Source organism: Odocoileus virginianus, chromosome 4 (genome assembly GCF_023699985.2).
Source record: "Odocoileus virginianus isolate 20LAN1187 ecotype Illinois chromosome 4, Ovbor_1.2, whole genome shotgun sequence".
NCBI classification, from domain to species: domain Eukaryota; kingdom Metazoa; phylum Chordata; class Mammalia; order Artiodactyla; family Cervidae; genus Odocoileus; species Odocoileus virginianus.
Window position 1 is genome coordinate 519,374 of NC_069677.1, and position 27,258 is coordinate 546,631.

General features: G+C 37.4%; 2 protein-coding genes across 6 annotated transcripts in view; one reads left to right on the forward strand and one right to left on the reverse strand.

Moving 5' to 3' along the window:
- CD200R1 (CD200 receptor 1) overlaps positions 1-27,258 on the reverse strand; it is a 68,905-nt gene that overhangs the window by 13,958 nt on the left and 27,689 nt on the right. For both annotated transcript variants that reach the window (XM_020879706.2, XM_020879707.2), the window contains exons 4-5: positions 7,708-7,788; positions 1,161-1,220 (exon numbers count right to left, since the gene is read on the reverse strand). In XM_020879706.2, the coding sequence (XP_020735365.2) occupies positions 1,161-1,220; positions 7,708-7,788 (141 nt within the window). The remainder of the gene's footprint in view (positions 1-1,160; positions 1,221-7,707; positions 7,789-27,258) is intronic.
- Positions 1-27,258, forward strand: part of GTPBP8 (GTP binding protein 8) — a 251,204-nt gene that overhangs the window by 2,808 nt on the left and 221,138 nt on the right. The window lies entirely within an intron of this gene.

Here is a 27,258-nt window from a genome sequence, read left to right on the forward strand (position 1 = left end):
ATTTTAAGCCTTTCTTCAACCTCTTTTTTCCTTTTTCATATCTGTTGTGATAATTTACCAATGACCAGTACCTCCACAACAATCTGTGGGCTTAACACCTAACAAATGTATTCTCCATATGCTTCCTGTGATCACCTAGGGTGATTTTACTTCTTGCTTCACTGAGAAGACAGTAGAGTCTCATCTTTGCTCCCAAAACAGCAACCACAATCCATTCTTCATCTATAAATATCTTCCAGTCTCATCCAGCCTTATGTACATAGACAAATTCTTGGCTCTGGGCATTTCATTTCTTTTCTCACTACCCTATGTTAGATTAAGTCCCCATCGCCATATACTTGGATTGATGCAAAAGCCTCCTAACTTCTGTCTCTGTCTCAAAACTCTTCTCCTCCAGTCCAGACATCCAGACATCATTACACTGCATCCAGATATCATTCTACAACATAGATAAGATTCCCTCAACTCTAAAACCCTCCAGAAATCACTCACTGCCTGAAAAATAAGTTTAAATGTCTTCATATTGGCTTTGAAAGCCCTCACTGTCACATTGACTCTCTTTACAATCTTATTTATTACACACTACATTGTCCCCGTGGTGCAGAAAAACACCAAGCACAATTCTGCTTCCATGTCATTTCTCACATTGTTTTTACAGTCTAGAATGCCCTATACAAATGCTCTTTTTCTATTAAAATGCACTTCCCTTAAGACTTGATCCACACGCTACATCCTCTGTGAGCCCTTTCCTAAGCCTTGGTGCTTAGCCACTCCGCTCTACAGTCTTGGTACAGGTGATGTGAGTGCTCACCTCCTGTGTGACAGCTGTGCTCCCACCTGGGTTCCCCCACGAGACTGAACTCCCTAGGGGCTCTCTGCTAGTCTTGCTCATCTTTATGTTCCTCCCAAAGCCCAGCATGGTGCCTGAGAGAGAAAACCCCATAACCTTCCAGTGGAATTGAACAGCTTTAAGGGAGAATGAGTGAAGTAATTCAAGTCCCTTATCCCACAGCATTCAGATCACCATATTTTTCAACTGGGCCCAAGACCAGCACGGGGGCCAGACCACCATTGACTATGTTTCTGAGGAAGCTCAACATTCCATGCTTCAGTACTGGCCTCAAAAAAAAAAAAAAAAAAGGAAAGAAGAAACATACTACCTTCTGTAGGAAGTGTTACAGTGCTCTGCTTTCTGTCCATAGATGAAGTAATTATTGAATCTAGAAAATATTCAGAGAAAAGTGGATGAAATCAATCTTAGAAATTTAGAGTGAAAACCATCATTTCTTCACCAGAACTTGTATACAACATGATAGAAAATCAATGAGCCATAACTAAAATTACACAAAAAACTTGGAAAACTGAAATTAGAGGAAGGCCCATCATTATATGGAAAGACATGTTAACATTTGAAAATTATATTTATAAGTTATTAGTCAATGATTCCCCATTTATGCAACACCTCATTTTATATTTCAAACTATTTTGCAAAAGATAACCCTGCCCCCACCTTTCCCTACCCATAATGTATTGGTTCATCACGGACACCTCACATGAGCTGGGCTGATTTATGGTCTTTTTTTACAGATGCCACTACTTGATTAAAATTGTTTAGACCAGTGGTGGACACCTCAAACAGTTGGGCAAATCAAGTACTTTCTCAAGAATTTAAGAGCCAGGACCGATAAGAATAGGCCATCCCTCTTTCTTCCCCATTTTTCCTACTGTGATGGTTAATTTTATGTCAGCCTAGCTAGTCCATAGTACCCAAATGTTTGGTCAAGCATTATTCTAGATGTTTCTGTGAAGGTATTTGTTATCAGTAGACTTTGAGTAAAGTAAATTTACCCTCCATAATGTGAGTGGCCTCATCCAGTCAGTTGAAAGATTTAATAGAAAAGACTGATCTCATGGGAAAGGGAATTCTGCCAGCACATTGCCTTCAGCCTCGAAAGCACCTCTTCCCAGGGTCTCCAGAGACCCTGCAGATTTTGGGCTTGCCAAGCCTCCACAATCACATGAGTCAATTCCTTAAAATAAATCAATCTCTCCTCCTCTTTCTCTCTCTCTCCCCGCCTCTCTCTCTTTCTCTCTCTCTACAGGATGTATGTCCAACACACACACACACACACACACACATCTTTTCCTGTTTTTCTTTCGAACCCTGACTAATAAACCTACTATGGAAGAATGAAGCAAAAGCCGAAAGAGAGATGGCAGACTTCACCTAGTTCAAGTTCCCAATTCCATAGTTCCTGAGACCTACATGCATTCCTTCCCTTGAGTTCTGTAGAGTTTCTGACCATCAAAATAGTCCTAATCAACTTCAAATTTGCCTTCTGAAAAATCTATCATAATACTATTTTATTTAAACAACAACAATGATTTTTTAAATGCCTCTTATGACTTAAGGACCTAAAATTTCTTCCCCTTAGTTTATAAGACCACCATAAGAATTTCAATAATTTATGAGCACTCCTGCTTATAAAAATGTATTTTTGCTCCCCATTCTAATTTTTCTACCCAATTCTACCACATAATAAATAGAGAAATTCAATAATGTCTTAAAAATGAGCAGTGAACAGACCTCTGAAATAATTTGGCTTTTCTCAGCAACTAAGTGTTATTGAATTGGGCTGGAAAGAAGACAAAGAATGAGATTCCAACTATTAAATTTAGTCATATTGGGGTCAAATATCTATTCCAGAAACAGATAAGAAATCAGAGCTGACCTCAGAGGGATTACTGAGATCAAGTTACATCTTAGGTGTTCTAGACTCTGAAGCTCCATCGTAGCACACAATATAGCTTTGCCAAAGGACTAAAGAGTAGACATCTGAGGCTTTGGGTTCCATATGGTCTCTGTTGCAAGTATTCGATTCTGCTGTTGCAGCAAGAAAGCAGCCATATATAATAAGGGAACAAATGCCCATGGTTTTGTTCAATAAAATTTTAATCTACAAAAATATACAGTTGGCTGGATTTTGCCCATGGCCATAGTTTGCTAACTCTTGACTTAAAGTACAGTATTTTTTTGTTCTAATTTCTTACATTGACAACAGTTATAAATAAAAACAATGAACATCTACTGAATATTCTATTTTCCTTTGCTTACTTTGCCTTTTAAAAATAAATCTCCAGTGATAATTCCAAATTCTCCCTCAAATTACATAAGTTTCATATTCTATTTTTAACATGTTACAATTCCTTCCTTTCTTCCTTCCTTTCTTGCTTCCTTCCTTCCTCCCTTCTTTCCTTGCTCTCCTTACCTTTAGTGAAGTGTGGCAAGTATTGAGGACACCCAATAGGATTCTGATAAGTAAAAAAACTACAATGAACCCTGCCCATTCCCAGCTAAAAGGGAGCTGTCTGGTGGTCAGAAGATGGCAGCCATAATAGACAAAGATTACTGGAACCTATCAAGGCCTTCTCTTGGGGGCATTTTGGCCTTTGCAGCCCTGAGACCTGCTGTTTCTGGAAGAATGTGTTTCACAACCATAATATTCTCTGGTTCTGGTTAAACAGAGTTCTTCTTCAGCATCAGTTCTTCACATGTCTGGCTGTCACCAATCATTCTCCCTATTTAAAAAAAAATTTTTTTTGGCCACAGTGCATGGCTATCAGAATCTTATTCCCCCTACCAGGGATCAAACCCACACCCCCTGCCCGTGGAAATGAGGAGTCTTAACCACTGGACTGCCAGGGAAGTTCCATGCTCCTTATTTGAAAGGTATAGGTTGTTATCAATGGAAAGTTCAAAGAATCCAGCTTTGATTAATATCTTCTAGGAGATATTTTAAGACTTTTCTTCTTATCCTTTGGATTTCACTTCCTATGCCCCATAAAAATTGTTACTTTTGGTAACAGAGCAAATGATTTTCATGCTCTGAACTAAGCTGTTGCCATTTCAGTGAATTCTCATTTTAGCCATCTTGTTTGGGAATACTGTCAGTTTGACACGTTAGTTTTTATGAGATGTAACTAAATCAGTATGGGTACCAGGGGATTCTGTTGGAAGAGCTTGGTCATATATTACGTGGTGTCTTCATAATTGACTTCAATTAAGTCTTCCAACTCTTTGCAACCCCATGTCCGACTCTTTACGACCCCCATGGACTGTAGCCTGCCAGGCTCCTCTATCCATGGGATTCTCCAGGCAAGAGTACTGGAGTGGGTAGCCATTCCCTTCTCCAGGGGATCTTCCTGATCCAGGGATCAAACCCAGGTCTCTTGTATTGCAGGCAGATTCTTTACTGTCTGTGCTATCAGGAAGTCCATTTTCTGCCAACCTTATGGCAGAAAGAAAAGAAGAACTAAACAGGCTCTTGATGAAACTGAAAGAGGAGAGTGAAAAAGTTGGCTGAAAACTCAACATTCAGAAAACTTAAGATCATGGCATCTGGTCCCATCACTTCATGGCAAATAGATGGGGAAACAATGGAAACAGTGACATACTTTATTTGGGGGGGCTCCAAAATCAATGCAGATGGTGACTGAAGCCATGAAATTAAAAAGACTCTTGCTCCTTGGAAGAAAAGTTATGACCAACCTAGACAGCATATTATAAAGCAGAGATATCACTTTGCCAACAAAGGTCCATCTAGTCAAAGCTGTGGTTTTTCCAGTAGTGATATATGGATGTGAGATTTGGACTATAAAGAAAGCTGAGTGCCGAAGAATTGATGCCTTTGAACTGTGGTGGTGGAGAAGACTCTTGAGAGTCCCTTGTACTGCAAGGAGATCCAACCAGTCAATCCTAAAGGAAATCAGTCCTGAATATTCATTGGAAGGACTGATGCTGAAGCTGAAACTCTAATCCTTTGGCACCTGATGTGAAGAACTGACTCAATTGAAAAGACCCTGATGCTGGGAAAGATTGAAGGCGGGAGGAGAAGGGGACAACAGAAGATGAGATGGTTGAATGGCATCACCAACTCAATGGACATGAGTTTGAGTAAACTGCGGGAGTTTGGTAATGGACAGGGAGGCCTGGCATGCTGCAGTCCATGGGGTTGCAAAGAGTCGGACACAACTGAGTGACTGAACTGAACTAAAAGTCTTCAAGTTTTTGAGTTTCAGTGGACTAGAGTGTAAAAGTGACTTCATGCTTAATAAAGGTATTCCAGTGAGTGGAGGCCCATGGAGAATTCTGCCTCTCAAACCACATACAAAATTCTCCTACAACTGAGCAACATTCACTGTCTAAAGAAAAATACCTTGGGAAGAAAATCAGTAAATTATTTCTTGCAACTCCTCATACCAGAACTAAAACCTACAAGTTGTAGTGTACTCTTAACTGTGCCAAAATTACATTTTTCAGAAAAGAAAAATATTACTCTTATTTTCAGAAGTAGTCCTCTGATTATTTTTATAATACTAGAGATGTTTTTTAAACTTAGTTAATTGCTAATATAAGTCATCCAGTTTTATTTTCTCCATTTGGTATCTGGTTCCTATAGAATGCCAATTTCACATGAAGTATCATGTCTTCATTGATAAAAGAAAGCATCTTTCTTACTCAGTCTTTCTTGAAGCTTTGTATATACCAAAGTAGTACAACAATCATTTAAAGCTTCTGAACAATGGTTCTATGATTTCTGTCTTCAATTTCTTCATATGAAACCAAATTTTCTTTTAAGTTTAGAAAGATTATAGTTTTACATTAACATAAGAAGTCTAATTTAAACTCTTTCAGTATGTACATATACTGTCAGTCCCCACCTTGGGATGGTATGATTTAGAATTTCTTTTTTTACTCTATAATGGTGCAAAATTGATATGCATTCAGTAGAAACTGTACTTTGATTTTTTGGATTTTGATTGCTTTCCAGGATAGCAATAATGCAGTACAATATTCTCTTGTGATGTTGGGCAGCTGCAGTAAACCACTGCCCCCAGTCAGTTCCCAGTTGTAAGCTGATATACTTACAACTATTCTGTATCCATACAAACATTTTTTTCACTTTCTCAAAAGGTAAGTATTCAATAAATTACATGAGATATCCATGTTAGTATAAGATAGGCTTTGTGTTAGATGATTTTGTTCAACTGTTTAAAGAAGGCTCGGCTAAGTTTTGATGTTAGGTTGTTGTTGTTCAGTCGCTAAGTTGTGTTCGACTCTGCAGTCCCATGGACTGCAGCACACCAGGCTCCCCTGCCCTTCACTATCTCCTGGAGTTTGCTCAAACTCATGTCCATTGAGTTAGTGATGCCATCCAACTACCTCATCCTCTGTCACCACCTTTTTCTCCTGTTAGGTAGGTTAGGTGTATTTTGACTTAAGATATTTTCAACTTAGGATGAGTTTATTGAGCCATTATGCTATCATAAATAGACTGAATCATATGTGGACTGTGTTTTTAAAGATATGTTTACAGTAGAAAAGTAACTTAGTTACTCTTTATATTAGTTTCCTAGAGCTGTCTTAATATGCATCCTCAAACTCAATGCCTTAAAACAGCTATTTATTCTCACACATTTCTGGAAGCCAGAAGTCTGATATCAAAGTGTTAGCAGGACCATATTCTTTCCAAAGCCTCTAGTATAGAATCCTTTTTTGTTTCTTCCAGGTTTGAGTGGCTGCCAGAAATCCTTGGTGTTCCTTAGCTTGTAGATGTATTACCATCTTCACATTGTATTTTCCCTTGTGCCTTCTCCTTTTCTTTTCTAAGCACATTTGTCATTGGATTAGGGCCCACGCTAATCCAGGATGATCTCATCTGAAAGCTTTAACTCAATTACATTTTCAAAGAAACTTTGTCTAAATATACCCAATTTGTAGTTTCCTGGTGGACATATCTTGATGTGGAGTCACCATTTAACCCCCTAAACTCAAGCACTATTTGCATCCCTCAAATTAATAGTTTACATAGTCATTTTACTTATTTGAGTCTGCAGTTGACCTGAAATCTAATTTTTCTAGATAGTAAATAATTAAATATAATTAGAAAAGATATTTATTGAGTCCAAGAATACATTTTGAAATCACTAGAATTATTTTTCCATGAAGTGCTCAATGTAAAATATGTAACAAAAATAGTATTTTGAAATATAAAGAAAGAGTTAAATGATGAGGAATAAAAATTAGGGAGACAGTAGAGCTGGGTAAAGGCATACAGAAAGTAAATTAGTAACACCTGGTAAGGCCAATTTTTTTCAAGTTTTCTAGAGTAAAATTAGTAAACCTATGATTTAAAAATTGAATGAAAAAAACTGGGATTGTGCTGTTGGTTTACTTCATGATCACAGTCTTGAAATAGGTACTAAACAAGCACAGAAGATAATTTCAGAATGAAAAATCTACAAACATTTTTAAACATAAGCAGTATTTCATTTAGACAATTTTAGACAATTCAATCTATAAATGTACTTAAGACAGTTCAAGATCTCAAAGTGTAAAAATTGTACAAGCCTCAAGCACTTTTCTACAAGTGCTCAGGGCTGGTGCACTGGGAAGACCCAGAGGGATGGGATGGGGAGGGAGGCGGGAAGGGGGATCGGGATGGGGAACACATGTAAATCCATGGCTGATTCATGTCAATGTATGGCAAAAACCACTACAATATTGTAAAGTAATTAGCCTCCAACTAATAAAAATAAATGAAAAAATAAATAAATAAAAGACTGAATAATATTCCACTGTGGAAAAAAAAAAAAAAAAAAGATGTAATATTCCACTGTGGAAAAAAAAAAAAAGATGAGCATTACCTGAACTGTGATTGCCATTGTCCATCTGCTGCATTGAGTTGTTTGATGTTATAGGACCTTTCATTCCCGCACTGAAGCATTCTGAAAAGACACATGGGGTGAAGAGAGAAATACACATAAGCATTTCTTACTCCTGGTGAAAATTACTTTTTTTTTCACATTCCTTGGGCCATTTGGGGGTTGCAGTTGCCGATAAAAACATGAATTATGACAGGAAGGCAAACATCTCAGAAAAATTTATACTGGTATGAACTTTTGATTTGATCTTCCTACATATATGGCATACCCCCAGTGCCCCCCAGTGCCCCCAGTGCCACTCACCACCCTCCTGTCTTATATTCAAGTCAAAGTATTTCTTCTTCTAGCATAAATGCATTTAATCTATCTCCATTTAATGCATTTAATCTATCTCCAGTTGTGAAAAAGTTTTTTACTATCTGTTACAGACACTTCTGTCTATAACACAGAATGAGAGCACAATTGCACTCATCTCACACACTAGTAAAGTGATGCTCAAAATTCTCCAAGCCAGGCTTCAGCAATATATGAACCGTGAACTTCCAGATGTTCAAGCTGATTTTAGAAAAGGCAGAGGAACCAGAGATCAAATTGCCAACATCTGCTGGATCATTGAAAAAGTAAGAGAGTTCCAGAAAAACGTCTCTTTCTGCTTTATTGACTACTCCAAGAGCTTTGACTGTGTGGATCACAATAAACTGTGGAAAATTCTGAAAAAGATGGGAATACCAGACCATCTGACCTGTCTCTTGAGAAACCTGTATGCAGGTCAGGAAGCAACAGTTAGAACTGGACATGGAACAACAGACTGGTTACAAATAGGAAAAGGAGTATGTCAAGGCTGTATGTTGTCACCCAGCTTATTTAACTTACACGCAGAGTACCTCATGAGAAACGCTGGGCTGGAAGAAGCTTGTGCTGGAATCAAGATTGCCAGGAGAAATACCAATAACCTCAGATATGCAGACGACACCACCCTTCTGGCAGAAAGTGAAGAGGAACTAAAAAGCCTTTTGATGAAAGTGAAGGAGGAGAGTGAAAAAGTTGGCTTAAAGTTCAACATTGAGAAAACTAAGATCATGGCATCTGGTCCCATCACTTCATGGGAAATAGACGGGGAAACAGTGGAAACTGTGTCAGGCTTTATTTTTGGGGGCTCCAAAATCACTGGAGATTTTTTGGGCTCCAAAATCAGATGATTTCAGCCATGAAATTAAAAGATACTTACTCCTTGGAAGGAAAGTTATGACCAACCTAGACAGCATGTTATAAAGCAGAGACATTACTTTGCCAACAAAGGTCCGTCTGGTCAAGGCTATGGTTTTTCCAGTGGTCATGTATGGATGTGAGAGTTGGACTATAAAGAAAGCTGAGCGCTGAAGAATTGATGCTTTTGAACTGTGGTGTTGGAGAAGACTCTTGAGAGCCCCTCGGACTGCAAGGAGATCCAACCAGTCCATCCTAAGGAAAGAAGTCCTGGGTGTTCATTGGAAGGACTGATGTTGAAGCTGAAATTCCAATACTTTGGCCACCTCATGCGAAGAGTTGATTCATTGGAAAAGACCCTAATGCTGGGTAGGATTGGGGGCAGGAGGAGAAGGGGACGACAAAGGATGAGATGGCTGGATGGCATCACCGACTTGATGGACATGGGCTTGGGTAGACTTCAGGAGTTGGTGATGGACAGGGAGGCCTGGTGTGCTGCAATTCATGGGGTCACAAAGAGTCAGACACGACTGAGCGGCTGAACTGAACTGAACAGACATTTCAGGCACCAGTGAGAAAGGAGAATTTTAGTACTGATATGTTGATTGGATGCTGATATAGAACAACAAAGGAGTTTCCTAAATACTGTTGCAATCACATCACATAGACAATTGTCTATTAAGTTCAAATTTTACAAGACAAGCTCCAAGTGAAAATTGTTAGTAAGCATTTTTTGAGTAGCAACTCCTGGCAAAGTACTCACTAGTCAAAGAAACATCATAATCAGCAATACCCTTTTCTCTCCATAAGCCTGAGGTCCAGGCAAGAAATTAACTGTAGAAACAATTATAAAATAAAGTTTCAGTGTGATGATAGATGTATACATAATGTCCAGATGTTTAAAAGAAGAGGTTTTTAACTCTAAGAGAGCAGGGGTAAAAGATTAGGGAGGACTTCCTACAATGTTGATATTTGAGGTGGATCTTAGAAGATGGGTTTTTCTAGGAAACTAAAAGGCAAAAGAATATTGCACACAAAGAATGGCATTTAAAAGAATGCATGAAGCCATTTGGGGGTTTCAAAGAACTACACATGGTTGGGTATTGTCATTATACGAGAAAAACTGGATGTATGATTAGAATTGAGGCTGGATACTAGCAGGTTCTAATTGTGGAAGGCATAAAACTCAAAGTATTCACAAGGAATTGATATACTTCCAGTGCATCTACAGTATCTGACCAACAAAGAGAAACACTTTAGGGTAAACTTCATGCACAGTGTTTTTTGGAGAACTTTTTAATACACCACTCCCTCCCTTTTAGTTACTATTTACTTTAATAAAATTAAAATAATATTTGAACACTTACATTAGGAACAGATTTTTGGTAATTTGTATGTTATTCATTTGAGTCTCTGCATGTTGACAAGTGGTATCATCCTCATTTTACAGATAAAGAAATTTAGACTCACAGTGATGAAGCAGATTGACCAAAATAACTCAGCTTGGGCTTCCCTGGTGGCTCGGATGGTAAAGAATCTGCCTGCAATGCTGGAGACCTGAGTTCAATCCCTGGATTGGGAAGATCCCTGGGAGAAGGGGACAGCTACCCACTGTAATTCTCTCTCTTGGAGAATTTCATGGACAGAGGAGCCTGGGGGGCAATAGTCCACGGGGTCACAAAGAGTTGGACACAACTGAGAGGCTTTCACATTCACCCCAGCTTTTAAGCTGCTCCAATTGCCAAATTATTCTTATGCAAGTAGTTCTTACCACAATGAGTAGAAGCCAAGGGTTGGTTCCTAAGACATACACTACCCATACATGTGTGCTAAGTCACTTCAGTCGTCCATGGGGATTCTCCAGGCAAGAATACTGGAGTGGATTGCCATACCCTCCTCCAGGGGCTCTTCCCAACTGAGTGATCGAACCTGCATCTTTTATGTCTGTTGTATTGGCAGGAGGGTTCTTTACCATTAGTCCCACCTGGGAAGCCCAAAATTAACCCAAAATGAGAGAGTTGGAGAAGCAAGTCCCAGCCATGTTTCTGTAGAAACAGAGAGACAAAGGTCTGAAAGATCACATCAACAGGTAAGTCCATAGAATCAGGATTATTATAAAGGCACATGAACACAAGCATTATGAATTCTGGATCTGAATAGGAATAGTTAACCTAAGGAGGAGGATTTGAGACATTTGCCAAAATTCATGGGCCAAAACCACCACTCCCTCACTAGACTGTAAACTCCAGGCGGGGCAGGGATTTTCATCTAGGTTGCTCATTCTTCATCCTCAGAGCTTAAAAGAGTGGTTTGCACAGCATCCTGGCAGACAGCTGGCTCAAGCTGGGTTAAAAATTAAGGTCAACACAACGCTATAGTTGTGGACAATTTACAGAAAAAGAAGTATACATGTCTCCTAGTCATTTAGAAAGAAGGTCAACATCATTTATGGTAAAAGAAATGCAAATTAAAACAATGCAGAAATGCTATATCTCACCTATAAGATCGTCAAATCCGAAAAGTTTAACAATATACTCTGCAAAACTGTAGAGAGATAGGCATGACATATACTGCAGGTAGGAATGTAAAATGTTACCATTTCAGTAATGGAAAATTTGACAATAAGTAGCAGTTACATATGCATTTTCCTTTTGACCCAGCCATATCACTTCCCAGAATCTATCCCAAAGCTATATAGGCAACAGTATGAAATACATTAATATATATAACAGAAGGCAGGTCATTACTACATTGTATTAGCAAAACTTTTAGAAATAATCCAAATCATAGGAAAATAGTTGTCTAAATTATAGAACATCCACAAAATGAAGTACCATGAAACCCTTAAAAAGAATGAGGGATATCTTTATAAACTATTACCAGAGTGATCTCCAGGACATAATGTTACATAAAAGAAGCAGGACAGATAAAAGTGTACATAGCATCAAATTTTGTGATATGCAGCTAGCCTAAAGCAATGCTTACAGAAAAAATAATAGCTTTAAAGACTAGTAACAAAATAGGAATTACCTAAAATCCACCTGAAGAAGCTAAAAACAAACAAGAAAGATGAAAACAATAAAAGGAAGAGCAGAAATCAACAAAACAGAAAACAATAATAAATAAATAAATAAACAAGTAATAATTAACAAAACCAAAAGCTGGTTCTTCAGGAGTTCTCTGGTTGTCCAATGGTTAGAACTCAGCACTTTGACTACAGAAATTCAGATTCAATTCCCAGAGAACTAATATCCTATAAGCCACAGCACAGCTGAAAAAACAACAGTATGTGAAAAACTTTTACAATTCAATAACTTTTTAAATAAATTTAAAAAAAAAAAAACCAGGAAAATGATTTAAACAGACACTTGACCAAAAAAAAAGAAATTCAGATTACCAATAAATACACAAAAGAGATGTTCAACATTAGTACTCATAGAGGAAATACAGATTTAAATCACAATGAGACAATGATTATGCACCTATAACTATGGATAAAGTTAAAAAGACTGATAATATATATTGGCAAAAATGTGAAACAACTGAAACTTTCACACATTATTAGGGGGAATATAAAAAAGTATAACTGCACTAGAAAATTTATGGTATTTTTTCCAAAAGTCAAATACATGCCACATATAACCTTACCAGTCTAATCCTAAGTATTTACCCAAGAGAAATAAAAACATGTCTACACAAAGACTTGTGCATGAATGTTCCTAGAAGCTTTATTCCCAGTAACCAAAAGCTAGAAACAACCCGAATGCCAGTCGACAGATAGCTAAGTTATCTGTATAATGGAATACTATTCAGCAGTGAAAAGGAACACACACAACATTGATGAATCTCAAAAATCATTCCTTTGAGTGAAATAAGGTAGATACAAAAGAGTACATACTAGATATCACACAAAAGAGTATACTAATATAAAATGCTAACTAATCTATGGGGACAAATGGCAAATCATTGGTTGCCCACAGATAGGAATGAAGACAAGGAAGGACTACTAGTATACATGGAGGAATATTTTGGGATGGAAATGTTTTGTATCTTGTTTGTGATGGTAATTACAGAAATATCTGACTGCAAAACCTCATCAAATTGTAACTTTTAAATGTACCCAGTTAATTGTATATAAATTATCCCTCAGTTTAATTAAAAACAATGTCAGAAACATCAGGTTTTAACACACATAATATTAGAACATGCATCCACACAAACAAACATAAAAGGAAATACAAATGAAAACCCCTTGGCACTGGAAATAATGTTTAAAAAAAAACAAAACCTTTTCCATCTAAGTCAAAATCATCAGTAGAAGTGAGATTGTTTTGTGATTTGACTATTAATGAAACCTCTTAGTCACTTTGAGCACTCGCTTTGAGTTTCCTTTCCCAAAATCATCATTGTCATTTGCCTGAGCAAGTATATACCACCCACACAGTAGACACTGTATAGGCATGACTATGCAAACCCACACTCCAAAGACTTCCTCCAGTGAGTGAAAAAGACTCTCAGAAATAGCACATGGTTTTCTTGTGTGATTTAACAGTTTTTAGCTATGTAAAATCCTGTGCTTTGCTGGGCTGTACTGACTAAAAAAGTTAGAAATAGGCATTTCTGATATTTCACAATTCCCAGTAAAATCCCAGATTCAGTAACTGTTTATTAACCAAAGTAGAACATATATTATGCCATAATTAGTCAATATAGTGGCTTAGATTATTATTTCTAATATATGCTGATGGGAAACAAAAAATTAAAGATTTTCTGCTCTTTCATTCATTTGCAAGGTTTGGGGAGCATACAAACAAGAAGTAAGGAGCCTGAACAAATGAATTTAAGCTGAAAGAATCCTAAAATTGAATCAAAACTGTAGTCTAAAATATTTGGCTATGCTCTAATAAAATGACCATATAGCTATATAGGAGAATAATGTATAAGAACTTTAGTTTTACATTTCTTTTGATATTTCTCTCCAGAACTTGGGACTTCTATGCTAGTACTGACCTAATTAAAAGTCATTTTATGGTTTATTGTGATATTTACATCTTTACTTGACATCTTTGTTGATATTTAACATTTAATGAACTTACTATCAATACTTTTTTTAAAAAGGAACATAGAATACATTAAAATATATTCAATATATTTCAATACACTTAAATCTGTGCAAATATTCTGATATTTTACACAAGGAGGACCAAACAATAGAATTACTGCATTTTCCAGTCGGTGTTTCAAGCTTCTGATTTCAAAACTCTGCAAATTATCATAGCAAATACAGAACTGGATCATTTTGAATAAAGCAATGGTGGGAAAATATGAGAGATATGAGTTTTATTTCACTCTGCTTCTTTCCCAAATTACTTAAAATAATTAAATTTATATACTCTAGTTCTCCCCTCTGCAAAATGCAGACTGTCATTCTTAATAAGTAAGGAATAACTAGTGAAAGGTGTCTGAAGAGCATTACAAACTGAGGTTTTAAAGCCAGTAAAAAGGAAACTACATTTCTCCTAAAGATTCAAGCTTCATTTTAAATAAATGCAACTCTGAGACTGAGATCTTAATCACACAGACCCGGAAATTAAAATCACACTGCCAGAACAACCTTATTTAGCTATACTGAGCACATAACTTTTTCTAATCACCAGTATGGTAAAGTCAATACAGTACAGAAAGCTTTATCATAACACTCTGGCTTCAGAAAGCTTAAAATATCAATCTTAACATTTTAGTTAGTATGTTTGTACTGTGTTTTATAAAACTGCATATTGTGGATGTAGGTTAGACACACAAGTATTATTTCCCAACAGTTTTTAGAGTTATGAATGGATTCAAACAAGAAGAGACCTTGAATTGTCTCCCTTTTTTAGAGGTTCTGAAAATGAGATGAATTGTCAGCCAAATAGTCTAATTATATTTCTTCTTCTAATGCAATAATTTTCACATTGGAAACTAGTGGAAATCCATGATAGTCAGCCAGAAAATCCACAAACTTTGGGGGAAGTTTTACAATAATGTACAACTTTATTTCTGATATATAATTAAAAAGTACTACCACCCTGTAGGAATCATTGAAAGCATAGCCAATTTTCCCCCCGGATTTTGTTATTTGCTAAATAGCAAACAGGAATGGTTGGAATGAGCTTCCCAAGTGGCTCAATGGTAAAGAGTCCGCCTGCAGTGCAGGAGACACAAGAGATGTGGGTTTCATCTCTGGGTTGGGAAGGTCTCCTGGAGTAGGAAATGGCAACCCACTCCAGTATTCTCACCTGGAGAATTCCATAGACCCTGGGAGGCTACATGGAGTCACAAAAGAGTCAGACATGACTTAGAGACTAAACAAAAACAACTGTTGGAATAACAGACTCATGTGATTTTTTTCTCTACTAAAGCTACCTGAAAAGTAATGCAGTAATTTTATGAGAAATATTGTAAGTAAAGGAAATGAGCTTTTTTTTTTCTGCCTCCTAAGATGATAATCAGTCTTTCACTAGTAGTTTTCACTGAGATGGTATCTGAGTGACCACCTATCACATACATTAGAACTTTCGAACTGGTGGAGGGAAGCTGGAAGCTGCATTAATAATATTTATTTATTCAGTTACCATAACTAGGTCTTAATAAATACCTGTATCATAGAGCTTTCAGTCTAATAGGAATAATACACAGTAAACAAATAATAAAACAATTATATGAAACTGTAATAGCAATAAGTGAAAAGTATATAAAATGTACCTTGAGTAACTTATCCTAGTACTGAAGTGATAGGCAGCCTCTAAGATGGTTCCTACTTTCCTGGTAATTGTGTCTTTATAAAATCCCCTCCTCTTGCATGTGGGCTGGATTTAGTAACTCACTTCTAACAAATACGATAACAGCAGAAATGAATAGAATGTCACAGCCAAGATTAAGTTATAGAAAGACTATGGCTTCTACACTCATGATTTCTCTCTCACTCACTCTTGGGTCACTGTGAGAGAATAAATATTTGCCTGTGGGTAGTTTATTATGCAGCAAGAGGTAATTGATACAAAACCCAATGAACAAGAAGCTGATATTAAGAAAGAGAATGAGAAACAGAACAGTCCAAATAGAAGTACTTTTATATGCAAAGAATGTATATCTGGAGGGACTAGAATCTGAAAAAAGACTGGAGCTAAAAAAAGAAAAAAAAATTCAGCTTTTGCTATTAATCTAATCTTCCATAATGATTTTAGGATCTTTTTCCTGAGACATGTGTATTTTCCTATGGAAGGAGAACAGAAAAGAAAAACAAATGCTTGCCATTTGGGGAATATAAAATGAAATGTCTTTTAAAATGAAAACTATCTCCTTTATGTGTCTCATAGCTTAATATTTCAATTATCATGATGCTTGCTTCCAAAAAGGAAAGAAACTGAAATGTAAAATAAGAGATTTGGGCTTCCCTTGTGGCTCAGCTGGTAAAGAATCTGCCTGCAATGTGGGAGACCTGGGTTCCATCTCTGGGTTGGGAAGATAGAATAACAATTGGAAAGATCAAATAACAATGTCAAAAACTGATCCTGGTAACACAATACATCTATTTTGTGTTCTTATACTTTAATTTATGAACATTATTTACATCTTAAAATGCATTAATTTAGTAGCAGACAACACCTAATCAACTGTTCAGTAAACAAAACACTGAGTAGAAACCCAAAGCTTTAGCAGACACAAAAATAGAAAAAAAACACCACAATTAGAGTAACAAAATCAACTAACCTTTTGGCTAATGTTAAAATAAATAAATGTCAATGTATTACCTCTGTAATATTGTGCAGATTATTCTCTGAAACTCAGTTGCTCTATCTACATTTGTGGGAATTTAATATCTGATAGGAATAGGCATTCAAATTCATAAGAGGAAGAATGATTATATCATTGGTAAATGATACTAGGAGAACTAACTAGCCTCTTGGGAAAAAATATGGACAGGAAACAGTGCTAATAAAAACCATATTGCTGGAACTAATTTTTGTGTATGTGACAATAGTCACAAAGTCTGCATTGTTTTAGTAGGACACAGTATTAATAAAAGTCATATTGTTGGGCTAACTTTTTTTCAGGCAATTACCATCACATAGTCCAAAACTAGGTAATGAAAACAAATTTCTTCCCTAGCTCATGGTAGATGTTGTACCAATGTGTATCAGTGATCACAAAGGTCAGTGTGTTCGGTGAACAGATAGTGAATATATACACATATCAGATATACAAAGATACAGGCATACCACATTTTACTGCCCTTCACTTTACTATGTTTTTTACAAATTGCAGGTTTATGGCAACCTTGTGTTGTGAGATGATGGTTAACATTTTTTAGTAATAAAGTATTTTTAATTAAGGTGTGTACATTGTTTTTTATACATAATGCTATTATACACTTATACACTACAGTATAGTGTTGTTGGGCTCCTCTGTCCATGGGATTTCCCAGGCAAGAATGTTGCAGTAGGGTGCCATTCCCTTCTTTAGGAGATCTTTCTGACTCAGGGACCATACCCACGGTGCTTATGTCTCCTGCATTGCCAGTAGATTCTTTACTGAAGTGCCAGCAGGGAAGTCACAGTATAGTGTAGACATAACTTTTTTCTTTAGACAAAACTTTTACATGCACTGGGAAACCAAAAATTTGTGTGTCTCAGTTTATTGTGATATTCACTTTATTGTGGTGGTCTGGAACTAAACCCACAATATCTCCAAAATATGCCTTATATTTTAGGATATTAATGCTGGTATAGTTTTTAATTCTAAGAAAAAAATAGAAAAAAACAAAAAGTTGGTATGTAGGGGCCAATAAATAAGTTACGAAATAATATCTATGAAAGAGCTTTAGAAACTGTAAAATGATAATTATGATATAAATTTTTGAATGTTTGTCAAATTCAGACATAGTATTAAGTGCTTTATATATATATATATATATATATATATATATATATAATTTAACTCAATCCTCACAGCAACCCTAAACACCATCTCAGGGGGGTTGGGTAAAATCTCCCAATTTAAAAATATTGGCAGCTAAATCAAAGTTTTAAAAATATTACATGAGCCAATCAAAAGTGTCCCTAAGCCAGATCCAGCCCATGGACTGCCTGCCACATCACTGTCTTTGATGTGGAAATTAAAGACAAGGCCAAAATGAGAGTCTTGAAACATTTAAAATTAGGGATCTAATGAAGGAAGTAAAGTTAGCAGAAACAATGAAGAAAAGTAGAAGGTAAATGTGGGGTCTTGAAGCCAGGGAAAAAGAAGTTTTCAAGACACAAATAATCAAGGTCAAATCATGTATGAAAAGTTTTAAAGTAAGGAGTAAGTGGCATTATGATTTGCTAACAAAATCCACAGAGACCATTAAGAGCTGTAAGAGAGTAGTGTTAGTACAGAGGGAATAGCATAACAATTGCAAGGGCCCAAGCAGAAGCAGTTGTCAACTGTAGACTTGCTCTTTCAAGAATTTTGACCCTGAAAGTATCAGAGAATGAGACAGTAACTTTATCCTTTCATGCCAAATCTGAAAGAGAGAGATGGGGCAATGTCTGAAACTAGAAGGACTGAGTGGGTATTTGAGTCGTACCGCATATTTGTAGGCAGAGGGAGCGCTAGCAGTTACAAGAATGAAGGAGGCTGACTGGCATGCAGGATCCTAGAGGTTGTGGGAGGGGATGAGACAAATGCAAAATGAAGGTTTGCTTTTGAAGAGACTGACACTTGGTTACTCAGAGAGAAGCATAAAGGGCAAGAGTGGTTACAGATACCAGAAACATTTTGAGGAAGTTTAGGTTGAAAAACATTTTCTGAGTATACCTGGGCCTCCCAAGTGGTACAGTGGTAAAGAATCTACCTGTCAATGCAGGAGACACAAGAGATGCAGGTTTGATCCCTGGGTCAGGAAGATCCCCTGGAGGAGGAAATGGCAACCCACTCCAGTATTCTTGGCTGGGAAATCCCATGGATAGAGGAGCCTGGTGGGCTACAGTCCATGGCATAACAACGAGTTGGACCCGACTGAGAAACTGAGCAGACACAAACACGCAGGTTGACAAACACTTTCTGAGTATACCTACTCAGTATCGTGTAGAACTTTAGGAATCAGTTCAGTTCAGTTCAGTTGCTCAGTTGTGTTCGAGTCTTTGCAACCCCATGAATCGCAGTACACCAGGCCTCCCTGTCCATCACCAACTCCCGGAGTTTACTCAAACTCATGTCCATTGAGTCAGTGATGCCATCCAGCCATCTCATCCTCTGTCATCCCCTTCTCCTCCTGCCCCCAATCCCTCCCAGCATCGGGGTCTTTTCTAATGAGTCAACTCTTCACATGAGGTGGCCAAAGTATTGGAGTTTCAGCTTCAGCAGCAGTCCTTCCAATGAACACCCAGGACTGATCTCCTTTAGGATGGACTGATTGGATCTCCTTGCAGTCCAAGGGACTCTCAAGAGTCTTCTCCAACACCACAGTTCAAAAGCATCAATTCTTTGGCACTCAGCTTTCTTCACAGTCCAACTCTCACATCCATACATGACCACTGGAAAAACCATAGCCTTGACTAGAATAAATAAGGCAAGGTTTTGGCTCTCAGAAACCTTAATATTTGGGGAAGTTAAATTCCACATTGGGTGACAGGTAAATCTAAAGGTGAGTAGCCTGTAGAGCTGGGACAATGGGGATAGTTTGAGTGATGAAGAAAGACCTGAAATGGTGTTCTTAATCATGGCTCCCATCAGAATCACCTGCAAAGATTTGTTAAAGTCCAGATGCCCTGAAAGTTGTGTTTAAGTAGGCTTGAAATAGCATCACTGCATCTTTAATATTTTAGGCCCTGTGGGTGACTCTGTCTGGAAACTAACTTCAAATTATTGGCTCAGAACAACCTCTGAGTAACATCTAAGAGACAGTCAGTAAAGGGCAGATACAATGATTTTTTTTAGAGAATGAAAACAACTAGATTTAATTATTTTGAATCTAAAAACGTGAACATTTTTTTCCAAAAGTGTCAATATCACAAAAATAAATCATAAGACCAGATAGTCTCAAATTATGTAATAGCTCATGTGTGCTCAGTCGTGTTCCACTCTTTTTGACCCCATGGACTGTAGCCTATCAAGCTTCTCTGTCCATGGGATTTTCCAGACAAGAATACTGGAGTGGGTTGCCATTTCCTCCTCCAGGAGATCTTCCCAACCCAGGGATCGAAACTGCATTCCCTGAATTGCAGGCAGATTCATAAACCATAGGGAAAGATGGCATAGTATTGCACGGTAAAGTAACGAAATGGCAAAGACAAAGAAAGGAAATCACTAAGCAACTTAAAACTTTATGTGAGAATACCCTTTAAATGCACTTAGGCTCCCCTCTGTTGACAGAAAAAAAAATCGGATTCTGCTTTCTCCTTCTAGCTGTGATCCTATCTCCTTTCTTTGCTGCCAAACTTCTAGAAATAGTGGTCTGAACCCACAGCCTACGTTTCCTATCCACCCACACCCTTCTCAAGGTTAGCAATCTTGTGGCTCCTACGTCCTTCCATTCAGGCCACAATTTTGAACATCACCAGGCCCTTTACAGTCAACCTTTAGGCCTTTCTTCAGTGCTTAAGCTCCTGGACTGCTTGGCATATTTTGATGCTATTAACCATTTTCCTCTCCTGCAGCCATGAAATTAAAAGATGTTTGCTCTTTGGAAGAAAAGCTATGACAAATCTAGACAGCAAATTAAAAAGCAGAGACATCACTTTGCCAACAAAGGTGTGTATAGTCAAAGCTATGGTTTCTCCAGTAGTCATGTATGGCTGTGAGAGTTGGACCATAAAGAAGGCTTAGCACCAAACAATTGATGCTTTTGAACTGTGGTGTTGGAGAAGACTTTTGAGATTCCCTTGGATAGCAGAGATCAAACCAGTCAGTCATAAAGGAAATCAATCCTGAATATTCACTGGAAGGACTAATGCTGAAGCTCCAACACTTTGGCCACCTGATAGGAAGAGCTAACTCATTAGAAAAGACCCTGATGCTGGGAAAGATCAAAGGCAGGAGGAGAAGGGGACAATAGAGGATGAGATGGTTGGATGGCATCACCGACTTGATGGACATGAGTTTGATTAAACTCTGAGAGTTGGTGATAGACAGGGAAGCCTGGCGTGCTACAGTCCTTGGGGTCACAAAGAGCCAGACACAACTGAGCAACTGAACTGAACTGAACTGAACATTCAATTTCAACATCTAAGACAATATAGCCAACCAAATCAACATCAGTTCATAAAAACACAATGATATTTAAAGAATCACAATGATATTAAAAAGACAGACTAAGAAAGTTCCACTTGGTTTATGGCCCCGTAAGCTTCAACACAATAACAACTGGAAATTCTGGACAAAATATAAAAGCTATCTGAAGCCACTGGAAAGTAGAAAAAGCAAGATTTTTGAGGGGTATCAATCCTTGAGAGAAGGAAATGTTCCCATATTTACCACTTCTAATCCCAGGAAATGCTGCAGTTGGCAGGACACTGGACAGCTAAAACTCTAAGAGGAAAAAAATTCACGGTTTTCTGAAGAACAAAAAGATAGATTTCAGGGCAACCTTGGTCTCTTGAAATTGAGAGAGGCAGAAAGTAAGAGTTCAAACTCCTTATATAAACTGCATGCACACCTCTGGCTAATCCCAAGCCCCACATGGCAGGGCATACATAAGCCAACCAACTAAAGGTAAAAGCACTAAGATTTAAAATATTGTCCTAAAGAGAGTTTTTAAAATGTTTTTGGGAAAAAAAAAATCAACAAAGTAATAGAATACAGTCTCTAAGATGTAATATTCAGAATATAAATAAATTTACTCACTGTACAGAGAACCAGGAAATTGTGACCCATTTTTAGGAGGAAAAAAAAACATTAAAAGGAGATAAACCTCAAATTGACCCAGATATTGCAATTATCAGACAAGTACCATAAAGTAGAGATTAAACTATTCTCAGTGATATAAAAGAAAATAGGCTCACAATGAATGAAGAAACAGAAAAACCTCAACGGAAAGAAAAGAAACAAGTTACAAAATAAGTGGAAACTATAAAATAGAAAAATACAAGATGGCCTTAACAGAAGAATAGAAATGAGAGAAGAAATTGTTATCAAACTTAAAAATATATCAATAGAAGTTATCCAGTCTGAGGAGCAGAGAGGAAAAAAAGTAACTGAAAGAAAAAACAAAAACAAAAAACCTATAATAGCCACAAGGGCCTTCAATGAAGTAGCAGAACTTCTAACATAGAAAGCTGATAGATAAATATTTGGAGAAAATAATGATTAAAAATTTCCCTAAATTTACCAAGAAGCATAAATTTACAGATTCAACAATTTCAGTAATCCTCAAGTAGGATAAATATAAAAATAACTATACATAGACATATTATAAGTGGTGAGAACTGACAATGAAAAAAATCTTGAAAGCGGCCAGAAAAAAACATGACACATTAACGTTCTGAGCGTCTGCCAACTTTTCATCAGAAATGGGGAAACAACATTTTTTAAATGGTGAAAGAAAAAAGTCAACCAGAATTCTATATCCAGCAAAAATATGCAAGAGTAAATATGCAAGAATGAAGCATATTCAGATAAAAGGAAACTAAGAAAACTCGCCAGCAGGACTGCACTACTAGTGAGGATAATAGAAATTATTTAGGTTGAAGGGAAATAGCACCAGACGGAAACGGAGATTTCTTAAAAAACTGGAAATAGAACTGCCATATGACCCAGCAATCCCACTTCTGGGCATACACACCGAGGAAACCAGATCTGAAAGAACCACATGCACCCCAATGTTCATCGCAGCACTGTTTATAATAGCCAGGACATGGAAGCAACCCAGATGCCCATCAGCAGACGAATGGATGAGGAAGCTGTGGTACATATACACCATGGAATATTACTCAGCCATTAAAAAGAATTCATTTGAATCAGTTCTAATGAGATGGATGAAACTAGAGCCCATTATACAGAGCGAAGTAAGCCAGAAAGATAAAGACCAATACAGTATACTAACACATATATATGGACTTTAGAAAGATGGTAACGATAACCCTATATGCAAAGCAGAAAAAGAGACTCAGATGTATGGAACAGACTTGTGGACTCTGGGAGAAGGCGAGGGTGGGATGTTTCAGGAGAACAGCATTGAAACATGTATTTATCTAGGGTGAAACGGATAACCAGCTCAGGTTGGGTACATGAGACAAGTGCTCGGGCCTGGTGCACTGGGAAAACCCAGAGGGATTGGGTGGAGAGGGAGGTGGGAGGGGGGACTGGGATGGGGAATACATGTAAATCCATGGCTAATTCATATCAATGTATAACAAAAACTACTGTAATGATGTAAAGTAATTAGCCTCCAACTAATAAAAATTAAAAAAAATAAAAAATAAAAAAAAAAATAAAAGACAAAAAAAAAAAAAGAAACTCAGAAATTCAGGAAGGAATGAAGAATATTTGAAACAGCAGCTATGGTGGAGATAGTACACGTACCCAGAATCCTATTTTAGGAATGACTTTTTGCTCCTGCTGTTAGGAGCACTGTCAGCAGACGGCCTTCAGTTCTCACACCTTCAGAAATCATCTCAGTTATCCCATGCAAAGTCAGACTTTTCCCAGAGCAGTCCATATCTGTTGACTGATTTGGAGGTATAAGGCCCATAAGACATTCTGATTCAATGCAGAGCCTCTCTGGAGCCACTCTAACTCTAGAAATCCACATGCAGTCAGATGAGGGTGTCATGGTTGGGATTGCTGGACTTCTCCCTCTGCTGCCTTGCCCTATTTTCCAGCTGCTGCTTCCTAGAATCCTCACTAATAAACTTTCTCTGCTTAAAACTCAACTTTTAAAGTTTATAACTATTAAAAAAAGTAATGGTTTGATTCTTAGGAGCAATTAGCATCACACAGACCCAAGTCATTTTGTAGCCACAGATCTGCTCCCTAATCCTATTTAGGAATTGCAAATCTGTGTTGATGACAACAAGGGGAAGAGGCAAAAGTATATCCATGGTTACTGCATCTTAGTCACTGTACAGATTGATTTTTCAGATACAGCAGAAAACCAAATGACAACCGAGTTATTTTATTAACTAGCACCATTAACTGAAGCACTCATGACTTTGTTGGAAGGGAATTTACCTCCTGTGGAATTCTCTGATTTGTTCCCATTTCCTTATTTCTGTCCTCAACCTATTAGCATCTCTACATACAACTTCTCGTCTTAGTCTGCAATTTCGGAAGAGCTTCTGTCCTCTTATTTAAAGTGAAGCAGTCCATCTATATTACCGAGTCTCTCCTTCCCCACCTCTTCTCAGATCTTATTCTCTGTTATAAAGAAGAAGAAATAATTATCATTCCTAGAACCCAAATCCAAAAATCTCTAGAGCTTATTCTGTTATTTTTATCTCAATGTGTACTCTTTTTGTGGGATCCTCCACCATGAATAATTCATGAAGCCTGGACTGTGCTATACTTCCAAGTACCAATAGAGATTTTCATCCTGTGTGTTTGTCATCTCTAGATTGAATTTAACATCTTCCTCTGCAAAGAAACTTCCCTTCTTAGCCACCAATGACTCTCAGTGATACCACAGGCCTTCCTAAAATGGAAATTCAAGGGTAAGAACCCTTGCTCCTGCTTCAAAATAAAGCTTTGCCAAGTGCCACTCCCACTCAGTGAGATACTGCTTCCACATTTTTTCCAAAATATTATTTTATTATATTATTTCCCCCAAAAGTTACAGTTTCCAAGTTCTTTTGTTTACTGATTAAGGATTCCTGAAACGTAGCCTTATTTCCTGAGATCATATAACAATCTCTGTTATATCAAGCTACAATTCTTTCTCTCCCTGAACCACCTGCCTTTGATCATGCTGCACACCTGCTCCTCCCAATTCCTCTCTCTATTTCCCCATCTATCCAAGCCTATCATTCAAGACCCTTCTCCTCCAGAAAGCCTTCAATAACTCCAACACCATTTCAAGACTGATTTAAAATGTTCTCCATTTGTTTCATTTTAGCTTGATCTCTCTAATGTAGATGGCAAATGATTTTTAGGCCCTATTCTCTTTGTCTCTCTCTCTCTCTCTCTCCCTCTCACACACACACAATATATATATATGCAATCAGTAACCTCTAACCAGATTGACAAAGAGAAGAAACAAATTATCAGTATGAGGGGCAAAATAAGAGATTATGCAGATGCCAAAACCTGCAGATGCCAAAAGGATTTGCTGTTGTTGTTCAGTTGCTCAGTCATTTCCAACTCTTTGCGACACTATGGACTGCAGCACACCAGTCTTCCCTTCCTTCACTATATCCTGGAGTTTGCTCAAACTCACGTCCATTGAATCGATAATGCCAACCATCTCACCCTCTATCAGCCTCTTCTCCTTCTGCCTTCATTTTTCACAGCCTCAGGCTCTTTTCTAATGAGTCAGCTCTTTGCATCAGGTAGCCAAAGTATCCAGGTTTCTCAGGAGGCAGATAAGGTAGTCTGATATTCGCATCTCTTTAAGAATTTTCCACAGTTTGTTGTCATCCACACAGTCAAAGGCTGTAGCATAGTCAAAGAAGCAGATGTTTTTCTGGAATTCCCTTGCTTTCTCTATGGTCCAACAAATATTGACAATTTGATATTTGTTTCCTCTACCTTTTCTAAACCCAACTTGTACATCTGGAAGTTCTCAGGTCACATACTACTGAAGCCTAGCTTGAAGGATTTTGAGCATAACCTTATTAAAATGAGAAATGAGCTCAACTGTATGGTAGTTTGAACATTCTTTGGCACTGCCTTTCTTTGAGATTGGAATGAAAACTGACCTTTTCCAATCCTGTGGCCACTGCTGAGTTTTCCAAATTTGCTGACATATTGAGAGCAGCACTTTAACAGCATCATCTTTTAGGATTTGAAATAGCTCAACTAGAATTCCATCACCTCCACTAGCTTTGTTCATAGTAATGCTTCCTAAGGTCACTTGACTTTTTCACATTCAGGATGTCTGGATCTAGGTGAGCGACCACACTATCGTGGTTATCTGGGTCATTAAGACCTTTTTTGTGCAGTTCTTTTTTGTGTGTATTCTTGCCACCTCTTTTTAATATCTTCTGCTTCTGTTAGGTCCTTACCATTTCTGTTCTTCATTGTGCCCATCACTACATGAAATATTCCCTTGATGTCCCTAATCTTCTTGAAGAGATCTCTAGTTTTTTCCATTCTATTGTTTTCCTCTATTTCTTGGCACTGTTCACATAAGAAGGTCTTCTTATCTCTCCCTGCTATTCTCTGGAACTCTGCATTCAGTTGGGTATATCTTTCCCTTTCTCCCTTGTTTTTCATTTCTCTTCTTCTCTCAGCTATTTGTAAAGCCTCCTCAGACAACCACTTTGCCTTTTTTGCATTTCTTTTTTCTTTGGAATGGTTTCAGTCACTGACTCCCATACAACGTTATGAACCTCTGTCCATAGTTCTTCAGGCACTGTCCACCAGACCTCATCCCTTGAATCTATTCATCACCTCCACTGTATAATCATAAGGGATTTGATTTAGGTCATACCTGAATGACCTAGTGGTTTTCCTTACTTTCTTCAATTTAAGCCTGAATTTTGCAATAAGAAGCTGATGTTCTAAGCCATAGTCAGCTCCAGGTCTTTTTTTTTTTTTTTTGCTGACTGTATAGAGCTTTTCCATCTTTGGCTACAAAGAATACAACCAATCTGATTTCAGTATTGACCATTTATTAATTGCTTAAGCATGGATGTTTAGAGGATACCACACCTAAAAATTACTATAATGTGGGAATTCATAGCTATTAAAAATAAGAAAAGGAAGAGAAGACTGAAATCAATGAGGACAAACATCTTTTTCACATTGCTTTTAATCTCTTTTTCCTTCTTTTGCAAACCTGCTGAAGCTGCCACTCAGCCCTGCCTTGATTTTTATCTCCTCTTGTGACTGCCTGCCTCCTATTGGAAGATAATAATTAATGGTTAAAATTAGCCCAAAGAAGAAAAAAATGGAGGCTTTCTTTCCAGTAACTCATAATCTCAATATTAGTGACTTTTATCAAAGAAAAGAGTTGTTTGATGGGGACATCAAAATATAATTTGAAAACAAGAAAAAAATCTAGAAGACAATAGTATAAAATAAAAAGAAAGATGTGGCTTGGGGTAAAGGGAGTTTGAGGGAAGGAGACTAGATACAGGGCTAGAGATCTTTTCTCTGCAATGAATGATTAGCATTCTTTTTATTTTTCCCTCTCAGGCACTTTCTTAA